General features: G+C 44.2%; 1 protein-coding gene across 4 annotated transcripts in view; it reads right to left on the bottom strand.

Annotated features, from left to right (window-relative positions):
- TNRC6C (trinucleotide repeat containing adaptor 6C) overlaps positions 1-25,943 on the bottom strand; it is a 113,345-nt gene that overhangs the window by 42,395 nt on the left and 45,007 nt on the right. For 3 of the 4 annotated variants that reach the window (XM_055575245.1, XM_055575247.1, XM_055575246.1), the window contains exon 4: positions 9,724-10,050. In XM_055575245.1, the coding sequence (XP_055431220.1) occupies positions 9,724-10,050 (327 nt within the window). Of the gene's footprint in view, positions 1-5,258; positions 10,051-25,943 lie in introns of those variants that run through there. The other variant, XM_055575248.1, reaches the window with a different exon arrangement.

Raw genomic sequence — 25,943 nt, 5'->3', positions numbered from 1 at the left:
TAAAAGAAGAAAAGAGGAAGTATGCAATCATCACTATCACTAGAAAGAATACACTAAAGCTCATTTCGGCCTTAAAAAAACTCCCACACCAGTGATTTCTGTTGCCTGAGTTAAATGGAATGTAATGAATTTAGAATGATGGTCTAGGTGATTCTAAAGCAGGCAAGTAATTCCAGGTGAAAACCACAAAGGGATAATGAAGGAGGGCAACAGAAAACTTCAAGTATCTAAATTACCATAAACAATAAAGTTTTTTATTGCCAAATATTAGGGGCTGGCTCTACAACTCTGGTTTATGACTACTTCTGTTGGTTTTGCCAATACTATAAAAACTAGCTTGTTTAGTTGCTAAGTCCTGTCTGACTCTTTTGCGACCCCATGGACTGTAGCTCGCCAGGCTCCTCTGTCTATGGAATTCTCCAGGCAAAAATACTGGAGTGGGTTGCCATTCCCTTCTCCAGGGCGTTGTTCAATCTCAACCCAGGGATCGGACCCATGTCACCTGCACTGGCAGGCGGGTTCTTTACCAATGAGCCACCAGGGAAGCCCCCAAATTAGTTTGTGTTGTGTTGTGCTGAGTTGTTCAGCTGTGTCCGACTCTTGTGACCCCATGGACTATAACTCACCAGGCTTCTCTGTCCATGGGGATTCTCCAGGCAAGAATACTTGAATGGGTTGCCACACCCTCCATCAGGGGATCTTTCCAACCCCAGGGATTGAACCCAGGTATCTGGCATTGCAGGTGGATTCTTTATCATCTGAGTCCAAGATGAGCCCAAGGGAAGCCCAAGAATACTGGAGTAAGTAGCCTATCCCTTCTCCAGGGGATCTTCTCGACTCAGGAATTGAACTGGGGTCTCCTGCATTGCAGGCAGATTCTTTACCAGCAGAGTTACCTGGGAAGCCCCATGGAGAACAGTATGGATGTTCCCTAAAAAACTAAAACTAGAGTTACCATATGATCTAGCAATCCACTTCTGGGTATATATCTGGAGAAAACAATAATTCAAAAAGATACATGCATCCTAATGTTCATGGCAGCACTATTTACAGTAACCAAGTCTTGGAAGCAACCTAAATGTCCACGGACAGAGGAACAGATGAAGAAGACATCATATATCACTTATATGTGAGATCTAAAAAACGGATACAAATGAACTTACTTACAGAACAGAAACTTAAGGTTACCAAAAGGGAAGGGGGGAGGGGTAAATTAGGAATTTGGAATTAACAGACATACACAACTATATATAAAATAGATGAACAACAAGGACCTACTGTATAGCACAGGGAACTAAGTTAAACTGTAACAGGAAACACTAACATGAGTAAGAGCAGTTCTGGGATGGTGGGGAGAAGGGAGAAGATGGACCAAGATCCAGATATGGCGAGTCTGGGGTGCTTGCAAGACCTCCAAGCGGATCTGCCCACAGTCCTGGGGGAAGCAAGCTGGAAGCTCAGACGTCAATGCGCGGTTCATCAGCCCCCTCTGTGTGGACTCATGCATCCTTGCAGGGGCTTCATCCAGACCTTAAAAGGCCATCACTGCCACTCTTCCGCCTCTTCACTCCTCTCCATCATCCACTTCAGTCGCCCCATCAAGTGGGGACTACGTTCGACAAGCACTGGGGAATCTACGGGTTGTCATCCACTCAACAGGACCTTTTTCTCAAAGGCAAGAATGTGTCTGCAAGTGGTGCATGCCAAGAGAGCAGTGTTCCTAACTCAGAGAGGAGCTAAACGTTCTGGAACTTGGTACAGCCAGCCAGAAGGGAGTTGAGAGAGAGAGAGGGAAGGAGGGAAGGAGGGAAGGAGGTGAAAGCATGAGATGAAATATCCTCCAGGAAATTCCCTAGCGGTCTAGTGGTTAGGACTTGGCGCTTTCATTGCCACCTCTCTGGGTTTAATCCCTGGCTGAGGAACTAAGATCCGAAAGCTGCTCAGCAAGGCCAAAATAAATAAATAAATACGATCCCCCACACCAGCCTTAAGGATGTTTTACTGAATGGGCAGGCACACCTGTGCTTTGGCACAGAGGGGTAAAGAAAGGACAAGGTGTCACTGCTGCTGAAGGAGCCTAAAGGAAAGGCTCAACTCTCACCAATGCGCGGCATAGCTCGAGTCCACTTTCAGGTGAGGACTTCTGTCCTAAGCTTGCAAAGAGGGCCAACTCTTACATATGGAGCTATTTGGAGGGGCTTAAAATGAGGCTAACAAGTGAATTTGCTATATACATTTAGCTAAGTGTTATTACTATGTAAGCCACTAAAACACATTTTTTCCATGTAAAATATTTTTACTTGTAATGAAAACAGTGGATAAGGAGAAAAAAGAGAGACAAACATTACAATGTCTTTCATTGTAATTAAACTTTGAGAATACCAAAATGATATAAGGATTTTTTTCCAAGAAAATAGCACTTTTGAGGGTGCTGACAGGATCAAAATGAACATTAAATATGACAATAAAATGAACACAAAACCAAAAAGTTAAGGATAAATGGTAACTATGCCATATTTCTACTAGTTGATTTCCGGTCCTACTCCCTAGTGTCTCCAGTTCTGGTATTCTTAGCGTCCCAGGAGCTTCTTTACAAAGTCCTTCCTCTCTTCTGATCGTTTAGGGCCCTGTAACAGAGGCCGTTCCTATGTAACTCTAGTCACAGTGTCCTCAGATGACAGTTCCCTGATGACAGTTCACACTGTGCTGAACACGCATGTTCAACAGTCCTGCCGACGAGCTTACAAACACCGCACAGATGAACAAAAACGTTCTGTACCAAGACAGGTGTGATGCACAAAGGTGCCACTCTTGGCTTCAGTTTTGTTTTCTCATTTTTTTTCCTTCTCAAAAAGTTTTGAAATGGGAATCAACTGTGTCATGTATACTTTAATATTAAAAAAAAAAAAAAAAATAGTCTGGGGACTTCCCAGGCATCTGTTGGTTAAGACTCCACACTCCCAATGCATGGGACATGACTTCCATCCTTGGTCAGGGAACTACGATCCCACATTCCATGTAGTCCAAAAAAAAAGTCTGAACACAAAAATGCATTTAAAAGCTGGAAAGGACTTGAAAATTGGAAAGCAGAAAGTTATGGTTTTAATGCAATATTTATGGTTTTCAAGTATAGACTTCAGTTGATTTGAAAATACAACTTACCACAGTCCTAAGTGCAGTGGTAAAGGCCAAACAACAGAAAACAAACAGCAGAAGCTACACCTCCAACACACGAATGAATTAGCCTAAATCCACTTTGGAAAAGCTAGGCTTTCCCCACTCCTCACCATCTTTCCCCACTCAGACTCCTTTAAAACCTTCTGGGGGCTCTGAGGAGCAGTTTGACTAGTTCTGTTCTGGGGAATCCCTGAAGTCTCTCCTCTCCTGCCCCTCTTCATCATTAACACCATCATCATAATTACATCATCAGCATTATCACCTCTACCATCACCACCATCACCACCACCACCACATATTAGGACCTTAGAATTTATTCCCTAAATTAAAATATTTTATGTTTTTAAAACTATTATTCTCTTTATCTTTAAAGCATACCATTATTCTTGGTAGAATTTATGACCTTGAAAATATTTGAGTAACATGGTTTTCATAAGTCAAAATCTCTTGACTGTGTTATCAATTTAAAAAATCCATCTGTTAGTTATAGTCTAAAAGACTATATGAAAGAAACTGAAATAACTGACTTCTGTGAGTAGGCATTTTGAAATGAATGAAAGCTCTGAAATAAACCAAGGCTGAATTCTCTTGTAGGTTATTTTACATTCTTCAGCATAAGCCCAGGAGCTTTAAAAGGCTAAAATATATGCATTTGTTGGGCGGCAAGTTTGAGAACGTTTATAAATAAGAGTGTTCATATCCCTAAAGGGGGTAAAGAATCTGCCTGCCAATGCAGGAGACCCAAAAGACACAGGTTCAATCCCTGGGTCGGGAAGATCCTCTGGAGTAGGAAATGGCAATCCACTCCGATATACTTGCCTGGGAAATCCCATGGACAGAGGAGTCTGGTGGGCTACAGTCCATGGGGGCGAAAAGAGTTGGACAAGACTAAGAATGCATGCATACATGCATGCATATCCCTAAGACATCACATATTTCATAGCATTTTGAAGTTCCAAGTATTTCCACACACATTAGGTTAACTGAACAAGTTACCTCTGTTTTACAGATGGGGAAACAGACTCAGGCCAAACTTGCAAAGGTGTTATAACCAATGGCCAGTAAAGATTGAATGGAAACTTGTATCTTCAGAATAAAATTCTGGCGCACCTTCCATTACAACATTCTATCATTAAACTAGTTCCACTAAATAAAAGCCTTAAAAAAGAAAAAAGTAATGAAGTTATGTGTCATGTTAAATTCTCTTTTTTAACTGCTGTCTGAATAGTTCACACATTCTAAAAATAGGTATCTATAAAAATCTAAGTAACAAACTGTCTTAAGTGATTAAAAGGATTACACAATAGCATAAAGAGAAAAACTTTGTTCTTTTGCTTTTAAATTCCAAAATGTTGCCACAGAAAGATAAAATTTTCAAGAAAAAGTATTTAACAAAGAGCTTTTAAAGCTCCAGTAAGAGAAACTGTAATTAGGTATCAGGTTAATCAGGTAGGGAAGTGTCAACAAGACTTACTCAGAAGTGTGCAGAATGCTTAATTTAGTGCTAACCCTGAAAATTGGTACGGAATTCATTCTTTCTCACCACAGGCCTTTTAACGGAAATGGCAGAATAATAAACTACATCATAAAGTAATTCCAAATGCTTTCTGTAGTTGGAAACACAAGCGTGCTATGTGCACTGGTAACACATATTCGGACACTGGGTTTTTCAAGGGGTGGGATCCAGGTAACACTGTTTTCAGCCTTGGAGAACCAAAGCCGCCTCCCTCCACTGCCTTGATGGGGGCTTAAAAATCTCATGGAGAAAGTGTTCTTAGCTCAGAACTCCAGCATTGGACAGACTCGGAGACATCTCATCCGTCCACTTCTATCCTTGCAAGGGATTATGAAATGCAGAACGGAGTGAAAGGCTTACTGAAAACAATAATCAAAGTGTCCACAGAAAAAGCTTGATGGCCCTGCTTTTCTTCAAAACGGCAGAATGAGGCTGCTTCCCCGGGGTCCAGACCCTGAGAGAAGCCCCCGCAGGGGAGGAAACCTCCCCACCCCGTAGGAGCGGCCGCTGGGGGCTAGGTGGCCGCTCTCTTCGGCTACTCCGCGGGCCGCGGGGGCACAAGTACCTGCGAGAGGGGCCGCCCACCCCTTGGGAGCCGCTACCTCGCGCGCCAGCCGCCCGGGCGCCCGCATCTAGGGCGGCGCGGGCTCCCCGCTCCGCCCGGACACCCGCTGTTGCCGCCGGGAGGCTCCGCCGGCTGTGCCCGGCGACCTGCAGGCGCCCGCGGGCAGGACTGGCGGTGCCCTTCCCACCCCGGGAGGATTTGAAAGCTTTGATTATCTAATTGCAGCTGACATTAAACCGATCTTCCTGCCTCTCAACATTCTTTCGATGGTCACACTGTTTTCACTGCAGGACCCAGTTGCGGCAGCACGAGAGCCACTTTCCTTTCCGTCTGTGTTTTTGAAAGTCAGCCAAAAGTGAAAGGGCGCGCTGCCTATTGGCTGCACGCAGACAAACTCCTGCCCTTTCCATTCCTTTGTTTTCGGGTCCTCCTCTTTCCCGCTCTTCCCCCAGAACGTTTCTCTTCCCCCGGAACGTCTGGCATACCAACACTAGCTATAATTTTCTAAATGAGCCCCGTATGTGAATTGGCACATGTCCAGCTTAATTACTTTCCTGCTTCTATCTACAAAAGATCTAAGTAGCGAACACAACCCATAGTAATCAAAGCCTCTGTTTATAAATGTACAAAGCAGCCTCCAAAACAATAGATTGCCTTTAGCACGGCCAGAAAAAGTTTTTTAAAAAGATAAAAAAGCTCACAAGTGTTTCAAGATGGAGTTACACTGCAGATACGCAAAAACACAGTCTGAATAGAAAATTCACATTTTCTCAGAAGTTTCATAGGGTGCATCAGCGCATTTGTACACTCCTCACACCTTACCAGGTAACATTTGTTGCTAATTGACTGGATGGGAGCTCCCCTCCAGACTCAATACAGGAACTTAGAATCTATTTCTGTTTGCATTATTTTATTAGAAGGCCAATGTTTTATTTCAGGACAAACCGTTGTTATTTAAAGAGAGCACCTGGATCCAGGGCTCCGCTTGGGCTGTCTGTCTCACAGGACCCCCTCCACCCACCTGTGGGGGGTGATTAAGTCTCTGGATGCCCCAGTGATGGGGGATGGGCTGAGCCCCGCCCCACTGTACTTGTGCTGCCTAACTGGGTCTCCACCCTCCGGAGCCGCCCCGGTCCAGGAGGCCTCCTGGGGTGTCAGACCAGAATTTCTCTAACGGAAATGCTCCCAGGCCCTCTTCCTCACAAGGCTCTTTGAAGGCCTCCCCTCAGTTCCTTTCCAGTCCACACAGATGTTTCAAGGCCTCTTTTTCCCTGGCTACTCTGGGCATGCCTGTTTGAGAGCCATGTTTTCACAAGGGATGTGACCCCAGGAGTTAATCTAAATGTGGAGTCAGTGCATCAACAATTAACAGGAACTGTCCACCTGAAAATGTCTTTTTATGAACTGGAAGCCCAATATAAAGAATCTGTGCTTAAACTTACTTAAGCTTGTTGAAGGGCTTCCCTTCAGCATTAGCATTATTGAACGTTATAAGTCAAGTGGCCAGGAATTAGCTGTGCGTGCTAGAATGGAAGGCTTGGCTCCCTTAGGACACGTGATAGTGCTGGCGTAAATAATGCTACAAAAACCACACCACCAGTGGCGTCTCTCCAACGGTGCCCTGGGCTGACATGGAGATGGCACGAAGCTAGCACAAAGAGGGGCCCGCAGAACCTGAGATCTGGTTAAAAAAGAAAATGGAGGGCAATTTATTCTTTTTATTTTTTTTAAAAAAGTTTTTTTTGGAAGTGGACCATTCTTAAAGTCTTTACTCAATTTATTACACCATTGCTTCTGTTTTACATTTTGGTTTTTGGGCCATGAGGCATGCAGGACCTTAGGTCCTCGAGCAGGGGTTGAACCCACACCCCCTGCACCAGAAGGTGAAGTCCTAACCACCAGAAACCAGGGACGTCCCTGGAGGGAGCTTTAGACTGCTGCCCTCTGGTGACCTGCGAGCCAGTGAAAGCTCAGCCTGTTCTCAAACACAGGTGGTTTTTTATCACCCTCACCCACGTTGGTCATGGGAAGTCAATAATGCCGCTGGCGACTTGTACCGGCTACAGAGGCAACAGTCTATTTGGGTGTGTTTCCATCACCTCTGTAGATCATGCCACAGAGGGCAAAGAATAACTTCTGACCATTAGGCTGGTAGTCAGTATATATTATCATATACTCATATTCTTGGGGAAAAACACAGAAAGTTAATGTGCTGGGCTGAAATAACTCCTAACTTTGCTTTTCTTATCATTAGAAATGGTCTGCTGTTAAATTCTTAAGGATTAGTCACTACCTTACCCCCTGCTTGGGTAATTCAATCTCAGTTCTGTTGTGACACCCCACTCCAGTACTCTTGCCTGGAGAATCCCATGGAGGGAGGAGCCTGGTGGGCTACAGTCCATGGGGTCGCAAAGAGTCGGACACGACTGAGAGACTCCACTTTCTGTTGATCCAGCACTCATTCTTTTACATTTAGTCTTAGAGGAATGCAATCATGAATCAAACCATGTTAGTCATTTTAATGTGGACAGGCTACGGGAGTGAAGACCCTAAGACAAATGCAAATAAACACATGAAAATCTATGTATTACTTTAAAGAAGTTATAAGAGCTTTTACTTCAAGCAGTATCTAGAAAAGTTTCAATGTGGTAAGAAAATGTGGAACCCACTAACAGAATTTCAATTGGATATGAATGAATTCATTAAGTAACTTGCACCACAAGAAAGAAAAGGTTATGAAGATTTTGTGAATTGTTTTTGAGTTGCGGCTCTGTAATAGTGTTTCAAAGGTACAAAGAGATTTGCAGCATGTTTCAAAAGTCTCACAAGTTCCACATTCACAGCTAGTATCTGAATTTACTCAGCACTTACTACATGCAGGCCCTGTGCTGAGTATGAAGCAAACACCTCAGTTTTTCAATATAAGCTTCTTAAATCAAAACACCAAGCTATACAAGTCTGACTATGCAATCTGTTAAGATGGGTCAGAAGACCATATTTCAGCGTGGAGAGTAACCGTAGACTTGACTATTAAACTGGTGGCAGTGAGACAGATGGGATTCTAGTCAATGAATACATTTGATCATTGCTTCTCTTACTAGCTTTTTGCTGACAATCATTGACCTACATCCTCTCTATTAGGAATTTAGCAGATGAAAGTCAAGACTATTTGAAGAGACATGGAGAAGTTGTCTAAAAATATTTTTTCCAAATAAAACCACAAAGTCGTGGTTTTGAGAAATGGTGCTGCAAATACTTCAAAGTCACGTGGGAATTATTCTCCATATTAAAAGGCAGCACATGAAGGAAAAAAAAAATTGTGACATGTTTCTTTTAAATTCTAATCGAATACAAGAAGCCTCTTTGCCTCTAATTACAGACCTGAATTTCACTACCATGCTAGAACCAGTGCCAATTGTTGAATTACTTGAAACAGAAAGATTTAAGAAAATAATGGAGAATCATGGCAGTTGAACACGTGGACTTTGCTCTCTTCCAAAAATTTCCCTTAAGCTCCAGTAAAGAAAATTTTTTTACAGTGCTAATCCATGAGATCAAGCGGAGGGGAACAGGAGAGAGGAGAGGAGAGGAGAGATGCTGACATTCTGAGGCGACCCCATGGACTATACCGAACACGGAATTCTCCAGGCCAGGATACTGGAGAGGGTAGCCTTTCCCTTCTCCAGGGAAAGCAAATGAGCAAGTGGCCAGTTCTCCTGTGAGCCCAGAGAGAGCTGGCGTTGAACTGCAGGCCAGGACACCAACGAGCAGTGGGCAGCACAGAGCCCGGGACCCCTCGGGGGTGGAGCAGGCAGCCCTGCCTCGGGGTGCTCAAATACGTCAGTTAGAAACAGCTACTCCCCATAAAATGCTATTACCTCCCTGCACAGAAAGCATGTGTGCATTACGAGATGTCCTGATTACCTGGAAGAAAAGGGTTTCACTATCAGTTTTCACTGCAGGGCTCTAAAGCACCTGCCGTGATGGATGTATACAGACTGAACGAAGACCTTTAGTTTCTGGTGAGCAACAGGCTTAGCTGAAGTAGCTAAAGTGAAAGAAAGTGAAAGTCGCTCAGTCGTGCCTGACTCTTTGCGACCCCATGGACTATACAGAACGAGGAATTCTCCAGGCCAGGATACTGGAGAGGGTAGCCTTTCCCTTCTCCAGGGGATCTTCCCAACCCAGACATCGAACCCAGGTCTCCTGAATTGCAGGCGGATTCTTTACCAGCTGAGCCACAAGGGAAGTACCTAATGCCATCTGCAAATACATGAGAAACAAAATAAGTAAGTAGGAGAAATAGAAGTAAACCTTAAAATCGAATTGAAGCGAATGTATCCATCATCAAGCTGGCTTTGCTAAGTGTACAGTAAACATGTCCATGTTTATTACTGAGCAGCAAAGGCGAAAACAGCAAACCAGTTCTCAGGTAGAAAGAGCGCTCTGGTTCTGGGTGGTTTACCTGGCTGGGGCTTGCTGGGGTGCGGCTGTGCTCCGGCTCCAGGCAGCGGGGGCGGGCTCAGCCCTGCAGGCCCAGCACCCTGGGTGGGACTCACGCTGGTCAGGGCCCCCGCGGGCAGTGGCTGACCTCTCTTTAACAGCTGCTTCTGTTCTTGCTGGCGGAAGCGTGGAGGCACCTCGCGAGGCAGGTAACGGGCGGCAGCTGGCTGCTGGCCGCCGGCAGACGCACGTTTGCCATTGCTGCCGCTGGAGAGGGTGCTGGTGGAAGTACTGGTACTGGTGCCGGCAGGTTGGGGCTGGCTTGAACAGGTCTTGGTAGGTTCTGGCACTAGAAGGAACAGAAGGAAAAGACCCCGACTCCTTAGTATCATCACCGCCTTCAACCCAACCCAAACCAAAGAAAACAGAACACAAAACCGAGGAATGACAACGTAGATTTTTGGCAGTGAACCGCACCAAAGTCAGGAGTTCCAGGCTTCAGACCCACTTTTCCTATAAATGAACCTGGATCCTGGGCTGTAGCCTGTGGCCAGTTCCCTCACCTGAAAGGCAGGCCATCAGGCTGGTCAGAGCCGCAGGTCTCCAGCATGAGCGGGAGCCAGGTTCAAGGCCCAACTCCTGGGCCCCAACCAGGAATTCACTTGGTTGGAAGGGAGGAAAGGCTGCCAGTCTGCATTTCTGTTAAGTTCTCGGGAGAGGCTGGTGCCCTGGGCCCTTGGCCCACACTTTTGAGAACCACTGCTCTTGGTCAGTATTTCTCAAAATTAAGAGATCATCAGATGTCCATGAATTTTTATATAAATCTGTTTTAATTCTGAAGAAAATTATATATATATGTAACATTATAAAATTATTATTACCCCTTGCAATCAGCCTGCATTTCTCATTGCCCCAGTGAGTTCCACCGTCCATCCTGTGACCCCATTGTACACAGTATCCAAGGGCCTCTGCCCATGATTTTCCTGTTGCCCTGCACGGCAAACCCTCAATCCTGGATGAAGCCACTGTCCACTCTCTCCACGCTGGCTTGGACTGCTGTGCAGTCTGAAATCACTGAGAACTCCTGGGCCCTAAGCTCAGGGCACCCTCAGTGCTTCCTGACCAGCCTACGACTTCCTGGGTCTGCCTGGCTCTACTATTGCTGTCGATGACTCACTGAACAACCTTCTGCTCTCGGGCGATAATGCCTTTATCTCCTGACCCCAGAAGATTAACTTGACCTTATTCTCCAGAGAAATAAAGGCCTACGGGCCGAAGCTGCAGGTGTCAGCTCCTACAGTACACACCACGTTGCCGTCCATCCCACACTTCTGTTACTCTCCCCCTAGGCTGGCACTCTACTTCCCCGACTGCAAGACCGGCACGTGTCTTACCATTGATAGCATGTCCTTTTCTGGGCGGCACATGAAATACTGGGGCATCTCACAGTCTGTGGTGTCAGGACATACAGATGACTCCCTCCACAGCTCTGGGTCCTGTCTCAGGGACTGAGTGTCTCCAAACCATGACACTCTCCAGAGCGGACAGAAAGGCCCAAAGCTGAAGACTGGGTCTTCCATTAATTCTTTGTTTTACAAATATTTATATTTTTTCTTCCAGGCAGACAGTAAAGAATCTGCCTGCAATGCAGGAGATCCAGATTAAATCCCTGGGTCGGGAAGATCCCCTGGGGTAGAGAATGGCAACTCTCTCCGGTATTCTTGTCTGGAAAATTCCATGGACAAAGGAGCCTGGCAGGCCAAATCCATGGGGTCGCAAAGAATGGGACACAAATGAGCAACTAACACACACAGACACATTTTTTTCTTCCAGAGATTAGCAGATGGACATCGCTGAGTGCACAGAAGAGAAATCCGGCCCCCATGTTCATGTGTGGAGTAGAGGAGAGAACATTTCCAGCCAGTAACCTGCCCAGGGATGTGGCCGCCCTGCCACCAGCTCCTCCTGGTCGGCACGTGAACAGGCCCACACCGGTGCTCTCCCCTGACAGTGGCGCTCCTGCTCGCCTCAACCCCACATCCCCTGACAGCCACCTCCGACGGGTCCCCTCTCCTCCTGCACACTTCCTGAAGTCCTGCTTCCTCACCTGCCCTGGGCCTCCCACCCAGCTCCTCTCCCTCTTTGATGCTGAAACCCTATGGCCCCCCGAGCTTTGTCTGCTTGCCCCTCGGTTGTGTATTGGCGGTGACCACTCTGACCCCCCTGAGCCTCTCTTCTTCGGCCTTCACGATGCTGGAAGTCCGTTCTCAGAGTTCCTCTGACCTCTGCAGCCACTCTTTCCTGCTCCCAGTGACAGGCTGCTTCCTCCTTCTCTGAAGTTCTGCTGCAAACTCTCATCCTGGGTCATCTATCTACTCCCGCTTCATTCATCAATCCTGTGGTGATGGTCTAAGCCCTGGAGGGCCACTGGATATCACCATGGATATGGACATCGATGTCTTAATGGGCACTTCAAAGACAGCATGTCCCAAACACTCATCAGCTTTCTCACCTCGGCAGTGTTTTAGGGGTTCTTCCTGACCCAGGGATCGAACCTGCATCTCTTGCTTTGCAGGCAGATTCTTAACCGTCTGAGCAACAAAATAATGCATAAAGCAGTTGATCATATCTCAAGATTCAACAAAACATAGTAATTCCTAGTCATTCTTTAAATATCAGATTAAATGTTACTTCCCTTGAGAACCTTCCCTGACTCAGCCAGGGAAATCCAGGTGCTTCCGGAACATTCACAGTTCCCTGTATTTGCCACAGCATTCGGCATGGTATATTGCTTAGATGAACATCCATTATATAAATATATATATATATATTTTTTTTTTCTTTTTTTTTCTTTTTTAAAGAAAGTGATAAAATCTATTATAGGGTGATTTTAAATGTAAAGGGGACCTTCAAATATATTTTCAAATATATTTTTTCCTGACATTGGCTTTTAGCTAATTAAGGTGGCAGCAGTACCTAAGTATTTACCCAAATGAGTGAAAAGCTTATGTCTGCACACAAAACCCTCTACAGGAATGTTTATAGCAGTTTTATTCATAATGGCCCCAAACTGGAAGCAACCAAGATATTCTTCTATAGGCGAGCAGATAAAACAGACTGTGGTATAGCCATACAATGGACTGTTAGTGTTAAAAAGAAATGAGCTCTCAATCCATGAAAAAAGAAATGGAGGAACATTAAATGCATATTATCAGGTAAAAGAAGCCAGTCTGGAAAGGCCACATGCTCTGATTCCTACCATAGAAAGTTCTGGGAAAAGGCAAAACTACAGAGACCATAAGGGCTTCTTCAGTGGTTGAGAGGGGCCTGGGGCGGGGGGGAGGGATGCTCAGGCTGGGTGCGGGAGTCATCTAGGGGTGGGGAATGGCACGGTGGTCCTGTAAGAGTGGGCATGTGGTGTGATGGCAGTGGGTGACAGAGAGTAATAGTGGGATTCTCTAACAGTGGACACACAACGTTAGGCATTTGAAAACCCATCAAACTGTACACACAGAGCGTGAACTCACAGGGAAACTGTGGACTTTAGTTAATAATAACTATCAATACTGGTTCAAAAGCTGTAACAAAGGCCTGACACCAAGGCAAGATGTCAAGCACAGGGGAAATGGGGAGTGGGTTGCGGGTGGAGAGATGGAACATGTGGGAACTTTTTATTTTCTGCTCAGTCTCTCTGTAAACCTAAAACTGCTCTTAAAAAAATAGAAAACAGAGTCTATTAGTTAAAAAGACAAAAAAAAAAAAAAAAAAGAGAGAGAAAGAGTTCTACCTGCCCTTGTTACAAGACCCCATTTCTCTTTTGTCATAACAGACACTGGCTGGCCAGCTACTACCAAAGTCAAGGTGCTTCCACCTGCCATCCATCCGGTCTGTTCAAAGGCTGGAAACAAAGAAAACCTACCCAAACACAAAACCTGGAGGAAACAACTGGCAAGGACTCAGAAGCAACAGGAACCTAAGGACCCACCCCGTCCTCCCCTCGCCCACACAGAGCCCGTGAGGCCCAAGTCTGCACTGCCCATATTAATGTGGCAGCCACTAGCCACGTGGCCGGGGAGCACGCGATGTGAGAACCCAGATGTGCGCTGGTACACTCACATGCATTTCAAAGAGTCAGTGCACAAAAATCTCATTCATTTTTATCTTGATCTCGCATTGAAATGATAAAAATTTTTTAAATATGTTGAATTAAAAATATTAAGTAATCTCACCTATTTGTTTTTAAATCCTAAAATGTTGCTACTACTATCAGGCAACTAACAATCTCAACTGATTGAAAATCTTAAAATCTGGATCTGTTCTTATAGATAAATCAAACGGTCAGGTTTTGACTAGCCACGCATGCTCTTTAGAGCCAAAATTTTCCATCTATCACTCCCCAAAGATGTATGGCTAGCGTGTCGAAGCAATCCTAATGTTCCTCTTCTCAAACGGGCCCAGATCTAAGGGTCCACAGACCAGTCCACCCTACACATCACAATTTTCACAGTAGAACGCATTAAGGCAAGGGGAATTGTAGCTTGATTTATATGGATCGGCAACAAATGATTTGTCTTATTTAGGAAAAAAAAATTAGAACGGCAGCCAGTGAATAACTGTATAGCAAACAAAGACCTTCCAGCAAGCTCAGTGTTATGTGAGGCTGACACCTGCTGGTGAAAAAGCAGGACGTTAAATCCTTATATAAGACAGCAAGTCCTTTCAACAAATTTTCTTTCCAAGAAAGAGTTTCCTGCTTTCGGGTAAAAATCTCAGAGGATATTGTCACACCAGAGTCCAAATAGTTTAAAAATTCCTACGACTGCTTTTCCAAAACAACCGGCCACTGTACTGGCAGGAAGTTCAGACTGTCCCTTGAGTGCCCTGGGGGACTAAGCTTTGGCACTACACTCTGCCATCTCTAGGAGACCAAGACAGAAGGCACTGCCCTGCTGACCCAGACTGCTTAACTTTTATTCCACTCTGGACTCCCCAGTCCTGTCTTCTGCTTCTCTAGTCATTTTCCACGGCCTGAGCGGCCAGTACTGCCATCTGGACCCCCCACCCCCACCCAGGCCCCCTGGGCTTCCTTTCACTATGCTATCCACAGCTCTGAATCATCCCAAACTTCAGTCTGGTTTCCAGACTGCCTAAAGTTGCAGGCTCAGAAAGCTGACGGGTTCTGTTCCTACTTAAGCGATTCAAAGCCAAGCTCCTACTGCTGCTAACGTTCCTCTTGTAATCTACCACAGTCTGCCCAAAGCCCCATTACCCTGTTTCAAGCTTTCCCTGCCTTTTCCAAATCCTTCTCTCAGTCTCTTACTGGGACTGTAGGTACTGAGACCAAAGCTACTCATCCATTTACACACACGAAGGCTTTCCAGAGCCCAGCTCCATGTGCTGGGACCTTCCAGTGGACACAAATGTGGACTCCCACCTCCCCAGGCCCTTTGCTCACATCTTAGCAGGGGGAGACGACTGATGAACAAGGTGCCTATTAAGCTAAGTGGTCACTAGAAGGTGCTAAGTGCTGTGGAAAACGAGGAAAGCCGGGCAGGGTACACGGGGCTAAAGCTGACTTTCTTCCTGCTGTCTGCCACCAGCGTCACCCCCACAGGTGTCACTATCCTCATTTATCCTCTCTAAATTTACTTATTTAGGAAATATTTAATGAGTGCCTATTTTGTGCCAGGCACTGAGTGCATTGAGGAAAACAGATATAGTTCCTGTAAGATACAAACTTAAAAATGATTCCACAAGTAATGATTCCACAAGTAAACAGTTACAAGCTGCCCCACGCATGATAAACATGTAGGACAAAAGAACCTCACTGGGGTTAGGGACTCAGAGAAAGCTCCGCTGAGGAAGTGACCGCTAAGCCGGGCCAGCAGAGCTTGTCTGCAAGCTCACTCCCAACCAGCCTGGACCGGGCATGGGAAGATCTTGAAATGGGAAAACACTTCCATGCCTTGAAGGCCTGAGACAAGGCTGGTGAGGCTGGAGTTCAGCGCTCAGGGGAGGGCTCCTGGATGCCAGGCTGGAGAGGCAGGTGGAGTCTTTGTAGGCATTCTGGATCCCATCGCTTGGCCACTGGCCGGAAGAGCACTCGGGGGCAGCCTGGTGGAGGGCGACCCTGTAGTCCTCGCTGCAGGGCACAGACAAGCCTGGAGCCTCCAGTTTCGGGCAGAAGTTCTGCGAGGACAGGCTCCTCTGATTACAAACTCATGGAGAGTCCAGGATGCTGTGACTGCAACTGGTTGTTTAAACTCCACAAACAGGTGACCTTGATCAAGAACTGACTGTATGGGCCCCAGAGCCAGGAGCTGTGAGCTAATGAACAGCCATCCTGGCATTTTAAAAGCCTTACAAGAGCCCCCCACCGACCAGCACACCAACCACGGGCCAGCAGGGGCCAGGCCACAGCTGCAAGGATCCAGCAGTGACCTGAGTGCCCTCTGTCCACTGTCCCAGCTCCGAGTGTGAGCACCGCCCTGGAGATGGTGGAGGCTTTTGCACGGGGTCCCGGTTCCAATTCACTGTCTCAGCGGCAGCTTCTTGAAGGCTGGGCTGCGGCAGTGACACAGTGCTCTTGACGTCAGCGAGGCCTGCAGGGCCTCCTGCCTTTTCCCCTGGGAGCAGCTCTTCTGGAGGGCCCTCTGGGGAGTCATACCTGCCTCCCAGCCTAGGGCACGCTCTCCCTCCAGTGACTGTATAAGCACCCAATTCTCTGCACCTAAACTCATTTCTCCTTAATATAGCTAGAGTGGTTTCTATATCCTTCAGTGCAGCTTTGGTGAAGAGCACAATCCACTCCCCCGCCCCCAGCAAGCAGTACATTTCAATCTTTCACTCACCTAGACAGCATCACAGTATATGCTATGAGCTAGATATTCAACAACTGTTCCCTTCTAACAGCATTTCCTATAATGGGACTTACCTACATACACCTGGATTAAAGTCTCACAGGCTACCTCCATTAGTCTAAGGTACACTGACAAGCAGTCATGCAATGGATTAGAGAGGTATATTTTAAAAGTAAGCTTTTATAGGTAAATGTTAACTAGAGGGACCTTTTAACCTACACATTTCAACACGTCTTGCTTCTGAAATTTGGATGCATCTTACAACTGGTGTATAAACTTAATATAGTTTGCTCATTCACCTGCCAACTCCATCAATAAGACAGTATTAAATCCATGGTATGCCATATATATATATATATATATCCCTCCCCCACCCCCCCCCCCCCCCACCACCACCACACTGCTCGACTGACGGGATCTTAGCTCTCTAGTGAGGGATGAACCGGCACCCTAGGTAGTGAAGGCTTGGAGCCCTAGTCACTGGACTGCCAGGGAATTTCCATTATGTTCTACCTATAATTGATGGTGTCTTAGTACTTAAGACAGTAAGTACTTAAGACAGTAAGTTTTTGTACGATAAAGCAAAGAATTTCTCTTATGCACAGACACCACAAAATGACAAGAAACGGAAAAATATTTTAAAACCTTGCATTAATTTCAGCCATTTCGGAATATATACTCTAACATTCAGAGCTTTAAGTTTAGTGAAATACATATGTTAACTATTTGCAAACGGAACTATGAAAGAGAACTATTCTCCTGTGCTGAAACAATCAGAGATTCCAGGGAATATTTTCATTATTACAATCACTTCTGCAATCGACACAGCAACAAACATTGCAGGGAGAAGTTCCCTGAGAACAATGAGATGCGAGCTGAAGACAGCGAGAGCAACGAGGGTCCATCTGCTGTGTTTGTCGCAGTCCCGGTGGGATACAGAACAGTGGCCTTCTGTTTGTTCTGTTGATGGCTTCTGGCTGATCTGTCACCATGGCAACTTTTAGAGCCCAACTCAAAATGAGCACAAACTCATTAGCTACTAACTACATTAACTTAGTGTCTGCTGCTAATGAGAAATGCTGTTCAGAGATATTTTCTATTCTAATGTATTACAGTTACCTCTCTAAAAGGTATTAAATTGAATTAAATGCTATTCATAATATATCACACTGGATAATACAAATGTTACAGCAGAATTACTTTAATAATGACTATTAACAATAAGAATCATTTCATTAAAAGGTCACCATGTTTTGGTCCTTGGATTCTTCCACTCTGAGAAAATGTAATATCAGTCATACAGGCAAACATTTCTAGGTTCTTTTAAACACTGGCCAGCTAATTCAGAAAATCAAAATAGAAAACTTTGATAATAGCCTGTTAAAGCCAAGCAGCCAATACAGCAATTACCACGTACTGGCTTTTAATTAATTAATTTTGGCTGTGCTGGGTCTTCGTTGCTGTGCAGGGTCTCTCTTTGTGGCGAGCAGTGGGGTACACTCTAGGTGCGGTGTGCGGGCTTCTCATTACCGTGGCTTCTCTTGTTGCGGAGCACAGGCTCTAGGCACTCAGGCTGGAGGGCACAGGCTCAGCAGCTGCGGTGCGCAGGGTGAGCTGCACAGCTGCACAGGGTGAGCTGCCCCGAGGCATGTGGACTCTTCTCAGATCAGGGGTGGAACCTGTTTCCCCTGCACTGGCAGGCAGATTCTCAACCACTGGACTACCAGGGAAGCCCTGGCTTTTCTATAACCTCAATACGGACCATCGCTTGAAACACTTCTCAAAGAGGCGACACACAGGACAGACACGAAGGGTAAAGAAGTCTGGGGAGTGTGCAAGTCTAAGTCTGACCTCCTCTCTCTCCGTGTGGAATCATCCCAAGCAGAACAAGCTCTAGGAGCAAACAGTGAATCTGAGATCGCATAAAACAGAGGCTTCCATGGGATTGTCTCACCTGTGTTCTCCCAGGACGTGCATATTGCCTTGTGCAAGAGGGTTGCGTGCATGTGTGTTAATAAATTAGTAAATTGTGGGAATGAATTTATTCACACAACAGAAACAGACTCACAGACATAGCAAACAAACTTATGGCTACCAAAGAGGAAAGGGGCAGAGGGGGAGATAAATTAGGAGTTTGGGATTAGCAGATGCAAACTACTACGCATAAAACATAAATAACAGGGCCCTGCTGGATAGCACAGGGAACTATATTCAGTATCTTGTAATAACCTATAAAGGACAATCATCTGAAAAAGAAAAAAAAACATGTATAACTCAACCACTTTGCTGTACACTTGAAACACTAGATCAACTCTTCTTCAATAAGATAAATAAATCGTGGAATAGCACTAATCTTGAGTTGCTTTTCTCCCTCCAATTGCAGAATCCTACAACCTGCCAGAAGAGGGAGCCCCAGTTAACAACTCCAACACGTAGTCAGAGAAGGCAGGGGGGCGGAAGGAAAACCCGACCACACTGACTACTCATTTTGAGAAGCCTCCAGACTGCTCTCACGTCCTGGTCCTCACCGACCACTTTGGTCCCCATCCACCACCTCTCCTCTCCTTGCTGATGGCTCCTAGGCTCTGCGGCCTTCAGTCTGTTTGGGGTCCAGCCAGCCTCTGTGAGAACGCTGATCCCTCTGTATGGGGGAGCCCTCTGCCCTCTCTTTCCTCTCTCGGGCCTAGGTTCCCAGTCATCCTTCGGATCTCACTGAAGCAGCACTCAAGACGCCCCTCCTAATCCCAGCCTCATCCAGGTTTCTGAGTTCTATGCTCTCATGATCAACGTTCCTCTCCTTCGGGGAGGTCAGTCACGACACCTGTAGCATCGTGACTGGCGCTTACATCCACTCCCTACAAGACTCTAAGTCCCAGGAGAGTGTGAAAAATAGCTATTTTTTAAATCTTTTTCTCCCCACAGTGAACAGCATGGTGCCAGGCAAATACAAGGTGTTCAACAGATACCTGCTGGATCAAATGGTTACTAGCCCAGTTGGTCTCTGACTTCTGCCCATTCTATCAACATGAACCCTTCCTTCCTCCCTACTCTCGCCACTTAGCATCTGGAGGCTGGACTAGGCAGTGGTCTAGCTGTACCCACTGCCTCTAGCCCTCTCTCCAACTGTTTAATCCATCTTCAATCTGGCACTTCCAGTGATCTTTCTAAAATATAAGCTCATGCTGTCACGCCCCCACTTAAAACTCTCCAGTGGCTCTTTTTTGGTCAGACAGGCTCAAGCCTGATAGATGGGTTTAAGGTGACCGAGACAAGCATCTCAGCTCATACTGGTGTCCACAGCTAAGCCAGGCGCCAGGCGCCAGGCAGGGGGAGGTCCAGCTCCAGCAGGTATTTATCTCACTCTCAGTCAGTATTGCCCTTTCCCCTAGTTTTCTCATTTGTTTTTAGTAAGATAACCTTAAAGATTATCTTTTCTTATAGAAATATAAACACTGGATGAAAAGATGATCAAATGAATGTAACTTAACATCTTTTCAGGTAGAAGATGGGGGATAAATAAAACACAACACCCAGAACACTTGATTGCATTCACTTGTTTATAAATCCATTGCTTATGTAGTTAACGCCTACTATTAGTATCTTTATTTGAGAACACACAGTAAACTGCGTGTATTTAAAGAGAACAGTTTAATAAACATTGGCTTGTGCACAGAGACCTTATCTCTGCTGTCTGCTAGGTATTTATAAACTATCAAGTTAATTAGTGAACTAACTTGACAACTCTAGGTAATATAATGTGACTAATATTTAGCTCATTTATTAATGCAATCTTTAGTAGGTATGTCAAAAGCTGAGTAAAATGTGATCACACTGGAAGTGCATATTTATTGATATAACTATCATAGAAATAACTGCACACACAGAAAAAAAGGGGAAATGACTGAGGTATGCAAAAAACTAAGCTGCACTGATGGGACTTTCTGCCCAACTCTAGAGGCCAGTTTAATATTATAAACCAATCTAGAGCCAAAGAGCAAGAAAGTAGCGGCAAAATATTAGAATATACATTCACCAAAGAAGATACACAAATGGCAAAAATGCACATAAAGGTAATGTCCAACATCATTAGCCATTAGGGAAATGCAAATCAAACCCACAAAGAAATACCACATCTATTAGAAAGGCTAAAATTGTGAAGACTGACTTTCCAAGTGTTGATGAGGATTCAAAGAACTGTGAAATGAGACAATCACTGTGGAAAAGTTCTGCAGTTTCTTGAAAAGTCAAACACCTATCTACCAGAAGATCCAGCCATTCTACTCCCAGGCATTTACCAAAGGAAAACGAAAGGACATTCATTCATATAGAGACTGGCATATGAATGTGCACAGGCACTTTATTTTATCATGGCTAAAAACTGAAAACAACTCAAATGTCCATGAACAGAGGAATGGATAAAGAAACTGTGAAAAATTCAAACACTGGAATACTACTCAGCAATAAAAGGGAATGACCTCCTGATGCAGTAACGGGGATGGCAGTCATGAGATCAGGCTGAGTGAGAGCAGCCAAGGGGCACGTGGCATGACTCTGTTCATGTAGCAGTCTAGGAAACCTCCTGTGGTGACAGAAAGCAGACCAGTGTCTGTCCAGAGACTGAGGAGAGAGGGAGGAAAGAGGAAGGAGAGGTGGGTTGGGAGAGGGCACAGGGGTGCTTTCAGGGACGATGGGTGCTATCTTGATTTCGGGAACGGTTTCACAGGTGTGCACAAGCCAATGTTTATTAAACTGTTCTCTTTAAATACACGCAGTTTACTGTGTGTCAACTATAACCCAATAAAACTCTTGCAAAAAAAAAAGAAGCAATCTGGGTAAACAAATTACTTCTCAGAAAGCAGATTGCAAGCTTCCCTTAGAGCTATAAATTATAACTTTATGCCTGGAGACTGTCTTTTATGTTTAATGTGTCAGGGAAACTATGCTGAACAGAGATGTGGACTTTCAGGTCACCTGAGGCCTATGCAGAAGATGCAGTTAAAGGGACTTGTAAAAGAAAACATAAATTATCACCAGGTTTACTTCCTTTCCTCTAAAATTTGATCAAGAAAGTATATGTGTGTGTGCATGTATGTATATGTGTGTGTATGTGTGTGTGTGTGTGTATAAAATCTCTTAGTTTTTTTTTTCCTAATAATTTTTATCTGTTTAAATTGCCTACATATTTAGGGGAAAGATACCACAGCTTAATACACTTTCTTTTGTTCCCACGGAAAAAAATGTTTGTGCATTTATTATATCTTCCTTTCCCTAGGGATTTAATAGTAAAATTAAATAATTCCTTTAAACATAGAACAACACAGCTGAAGAATGACATCAGATCAGATCAGATCAGTCGCTCAGTCGTGTCCCACTCTTTGTGACCCCATGAATCGCAGCACGCCATAGCTAATGTTAAAAATCCTGTAAGATAACATCCTATAAAGATCCCTCACATAACAAATCTCTTAGGAATTTTTTCAGCCTTATTTGAAAATGTCCTAAGTTATTTTTTTAACTGATATAGTACTGACGATAGATACACAGTATCTACATCTCCAGGACCTTCATATGGGGAAAACTATATAATTGACAACCAGAAGGTGAAGATTCTAGTTCCAGTTTTGTTACTAACTAGCTGTCAAAACTTGTACAAATCATTTCACCTCTTTGAATCTCATTTCCCATCTAACACAGGAGTTGGATAATCTCTAAGGATCCTTCAAGCTCTAAGATTTTATTAATTTTGTAGATAGGCAAGTAAAATGCCATATTTTACAGAAAATATCATGCTGACTAGACTTTCAGATGCTGCTTTTAAGAGTAATTCATATACTCAAAATGGTATCTGCTTTGGTTATGTGGATGTGAACGTGAATACATGTAAATTCAAGGAATTTGGCCAATTTTATTAACTCAGGAAAACACAGATCTGCTGCTTTATAAATACTAACTGCTGATAATTGTGTTAAGACCCCTGAAAGACTGAGCAAATGGTAATAAACTGCTTCAGCTAAAAAAAAGTGCCACCTAATTGGCGAGGTGCAGAAATGTGGGTTCTTTTCTGTTTATTTTTATCCATATCTGACTATGAAATCAGAAGGCACACTTTAAACCTCAATTCTCACCACTTTGCATTCATGTTGAATGAAAGGGATTTATAAATATATGTTTAGGGAATTCCCCGGCAGTCCAGTGCTTAGGCCTCTGTGCTTTAACTGCTGAGAGTGCAGGTTCAGTCCCTGGTCCGGGAACCAAGATCCCACTAGCCTCGTGGGCAACAACAACAACAGAAAAACAAAAATCAACATAAGGCACTGAAAGAATATGCTTTCAATTGATTTACATTAACAAAAGCATATAAAAGTTTGCTTAAAATTAACAATTAGAAACTGAATGCACAGTGAAGCCAAATACCTGATTGCAAAACGTATAGTCCTTCTGAGCAAGATTAGGAAACTAATTAAAATGTATGAATTTTTAAAAGTATATGACTCAAAACCATGAATCATTAAACATGAGGAGTTTGAGCCATGTTGGGTCATCAAGATATTCACTTTTATACATGATATAATTAACTCTGAACTTTTTGTATGAAACCTTATCTTTCTATTTTATGAACTTGAGAAAATCTGGCTAAAACCACTAAATTAAATTCACTTCGCATTTATGAGTATAATTATAGTTAATCCTTAAAAAAAAAAAAACCCTTTAAATCCATGAAAAAACCCAGAAGACATAAGAAAATTTAGACTCATAAGGTCATCACATCATAAAGCTATTATTTTCTCAGCCCAAATTAAGGGCAGTACCTCAGATAAAGAAGAGATTAATGATTACTGAAGCAAAACCCATTATAAACTGTCCAAAACTTAGACATTAGCTACTCTACAGCACGTATATAAGACACAAGTTAATGGTGTTTCAAAACAGGATGATAAACAAACAAACAAACAAAACAGGAATGTATCTGATTCCCTTTCCCCAACAATGAGAACATCCAGGGTCTCACTGAGGCATGGTGTTCAGCTGGCTCTTTCACTGGTCACCAACGCAAAGGCAATGTTTAGCAGAATTTACAAAGGACTGCTCTGTTTCTGAACAGACTTATACAGAGGTTTTCAAGTTGTTTAGTGCAGCTCCCTGAGGGGCAGGGGACAGGGAAGGGTTTAATCAGGGGAGGCAGCAGAGAGTCCATATAAAATGCAGTGCAATTTATGTATATAGAGAGAGATGCTTTCAAGGATGGTCAACAAAATGTTAACAGCTAGATCTCTCAACACGGAGGGACTTCACGCGAACTTTAACTTCTTTTTAGAAACACTGAGAATATACTAATATTACTTACATTTTTCATCACAAGAAGAAACGTAAGGAAAGGATGGTTAAAACTACCACCACCAAAGACTAGAAAGCACTGGAGGAGGAGAATCCCAGTCACAGAAACAGGCTCGGATTCCTACAGGGCACTCAGGGGGCAGAGGGGGAGGAACCGGGAAAGGTGCGGGTGAACGCTCTGCCTGCGTAAAGAGCTCCAGAGCTGGACCAGGCAGAGGCACTGGCGGATGAGGCGCCAGCGCTCGCGGCACATTTTCCTCTGAACCCACTCGCTTGCCTGAATCGTAAAAACAAAATGACCTTAACGAAGACACTGCTAATCAGGATTTGGAAAAACAGAGACAACATTTTATTTATAATTTTGTAGAGCAGAATTTCTAGACACCAAGTTTCCAGACAGGAGTGGGGAGGAGAAGCAGCACACTATGTATTAGCAAATGAGAGACTCCAGTGAGGTTCCCTTCTCCATCTGTCTTTTAAATGAAGATTCATAGTTCAAGTCCAATGGCTATAGCTTGATATAAAAAAACTTTTAAAGCATAATTAAAGCTATAATGAAGACTGATCTATCAAGAATGGATTAGGCTACTCTCTAGGAGAAAGCAGAAAGGTATAATGCCAAATTCAGACTTAAATTGAAGAAAGTAGGGAAAACCACTAGACCATTCAGGTATGACCCAAATCAAATCCCTCACGATTATACAGTGCAAGTGACAAATAGATTCAAGGGATTAGATCTGACAGAGTGCCTGAATAACTATGGACGGAGGTTTGTGACATTGTACAGAAGGCAGGTATCAAGACCATCCCCAATAAAAAGAAATGCATAAAAGGAAAATGGTTGTCTGAGGAGGCCTTACAAATCGCTGAGAAAAGAAGAGGAGCTAAAGGCAAGGGAAAAAAGGAAAGATTACACCCATTTGAATGCAGAGTTCCAAAGAATAGCAAGGAGAGGTATAAGAAAGCCTTCCCCAGTGATCAATGCAAAGAAATAGAGGAAAACAATAGAATGGGAAAGACTAGAAATCTTGAGAAAATTAGAGATACCAAGGGAACATTTCATGCAAAGATGGGCACAATAAAGGACAGAAACGGTATGGATCTAACAGAAGCAGAAGATATGAAGAAGGGGTGGCAAGAACACACAGAAGAACTATACAAAAAAGATCTTCACGGCCCAGATAATCACGATGGTGTGATCACTGACCTAGAGCCAGACATCCTGGAATGTGAAGTCAAGTGGGCCTTAGAAAGCATCACTACGAACAAAGCTAGTGGAGGTGATGGAATTCCACTTGAGCTATTTCAAATCCTGAAAGATGATGCTGTGAAAGTGCTGCACTCAATATGTCAGCAAATTTGGAAAACTCAGCAGTGGCCACAGGACTGGAAAAGGTCAGTTTTCATTCCAATCCCAAAGAAAGGCAATGCCAAAGAATGCTCAAACTACCGCACAATTGCACTCATCTCACACGCTAGTAAAGTAATGCTCAAAATTCTCCAAGCCAGGCTTTAGAAATATGTGAACCGTGAACTTCCAGATATTGAAGCTGGTTTTAGAAAAGGCAGAGGAACCAGAGATCAAATTGCCAACATCCACTGGATCATGGAAAAAGCAAGAGAGTTCCAGAAAAGCATCTATTTCTGCTTTATTGACTACGCCAAAGCCTTTGACTATGTGGATCACAATAAACTGGAAAATTCTGAAAGAGATGGGAATACCAGACCACCTGATCTGCCTCTTGAGAAATCTGTATGCAGGTCAGGAAGCAACAGTTAGAACTGGACATGGAACAACAGACTGGTTCCAAATAGGAAAAGGAGTACGTCAAGGCTGTATATTGCCACCCTGCTTATTTAACTTATATGCAGAGTACATCATGAGAAACGCTGGACTGGAAGAAACACAAGCTGGAATCAAGATTGCCAGGAGAAATATCAATAACCTCAGATACGCAGATGACACCACCCTTATGGCAGAAAGTGAAGAGGAACTCAAAAGCCTCTTGATGAAAGTGAAAGTGGAGAGCGAAAAAGTTGGCTTAAA

This window comes from Bubalus kerabau, chromosome 4, assembly GCF_029407905.1.
Source record: "Bubalus kerabau isolate K-KA32 ecotype Philippines breed swamp buffalo chromosome 4, PCC_UOA_SB_1v2, whole genome shotgun sequence".
NCBI lineage: Eukaryota > Metazoa > Chordata > Mammalia > Artiodactyla > Bovidae > Bubalus > Bubalus kerabau.
Note: the sequence above shows the minus strand (reverse complement) of the source record. Positions and strands in the feature narration are given on the sequence as shown.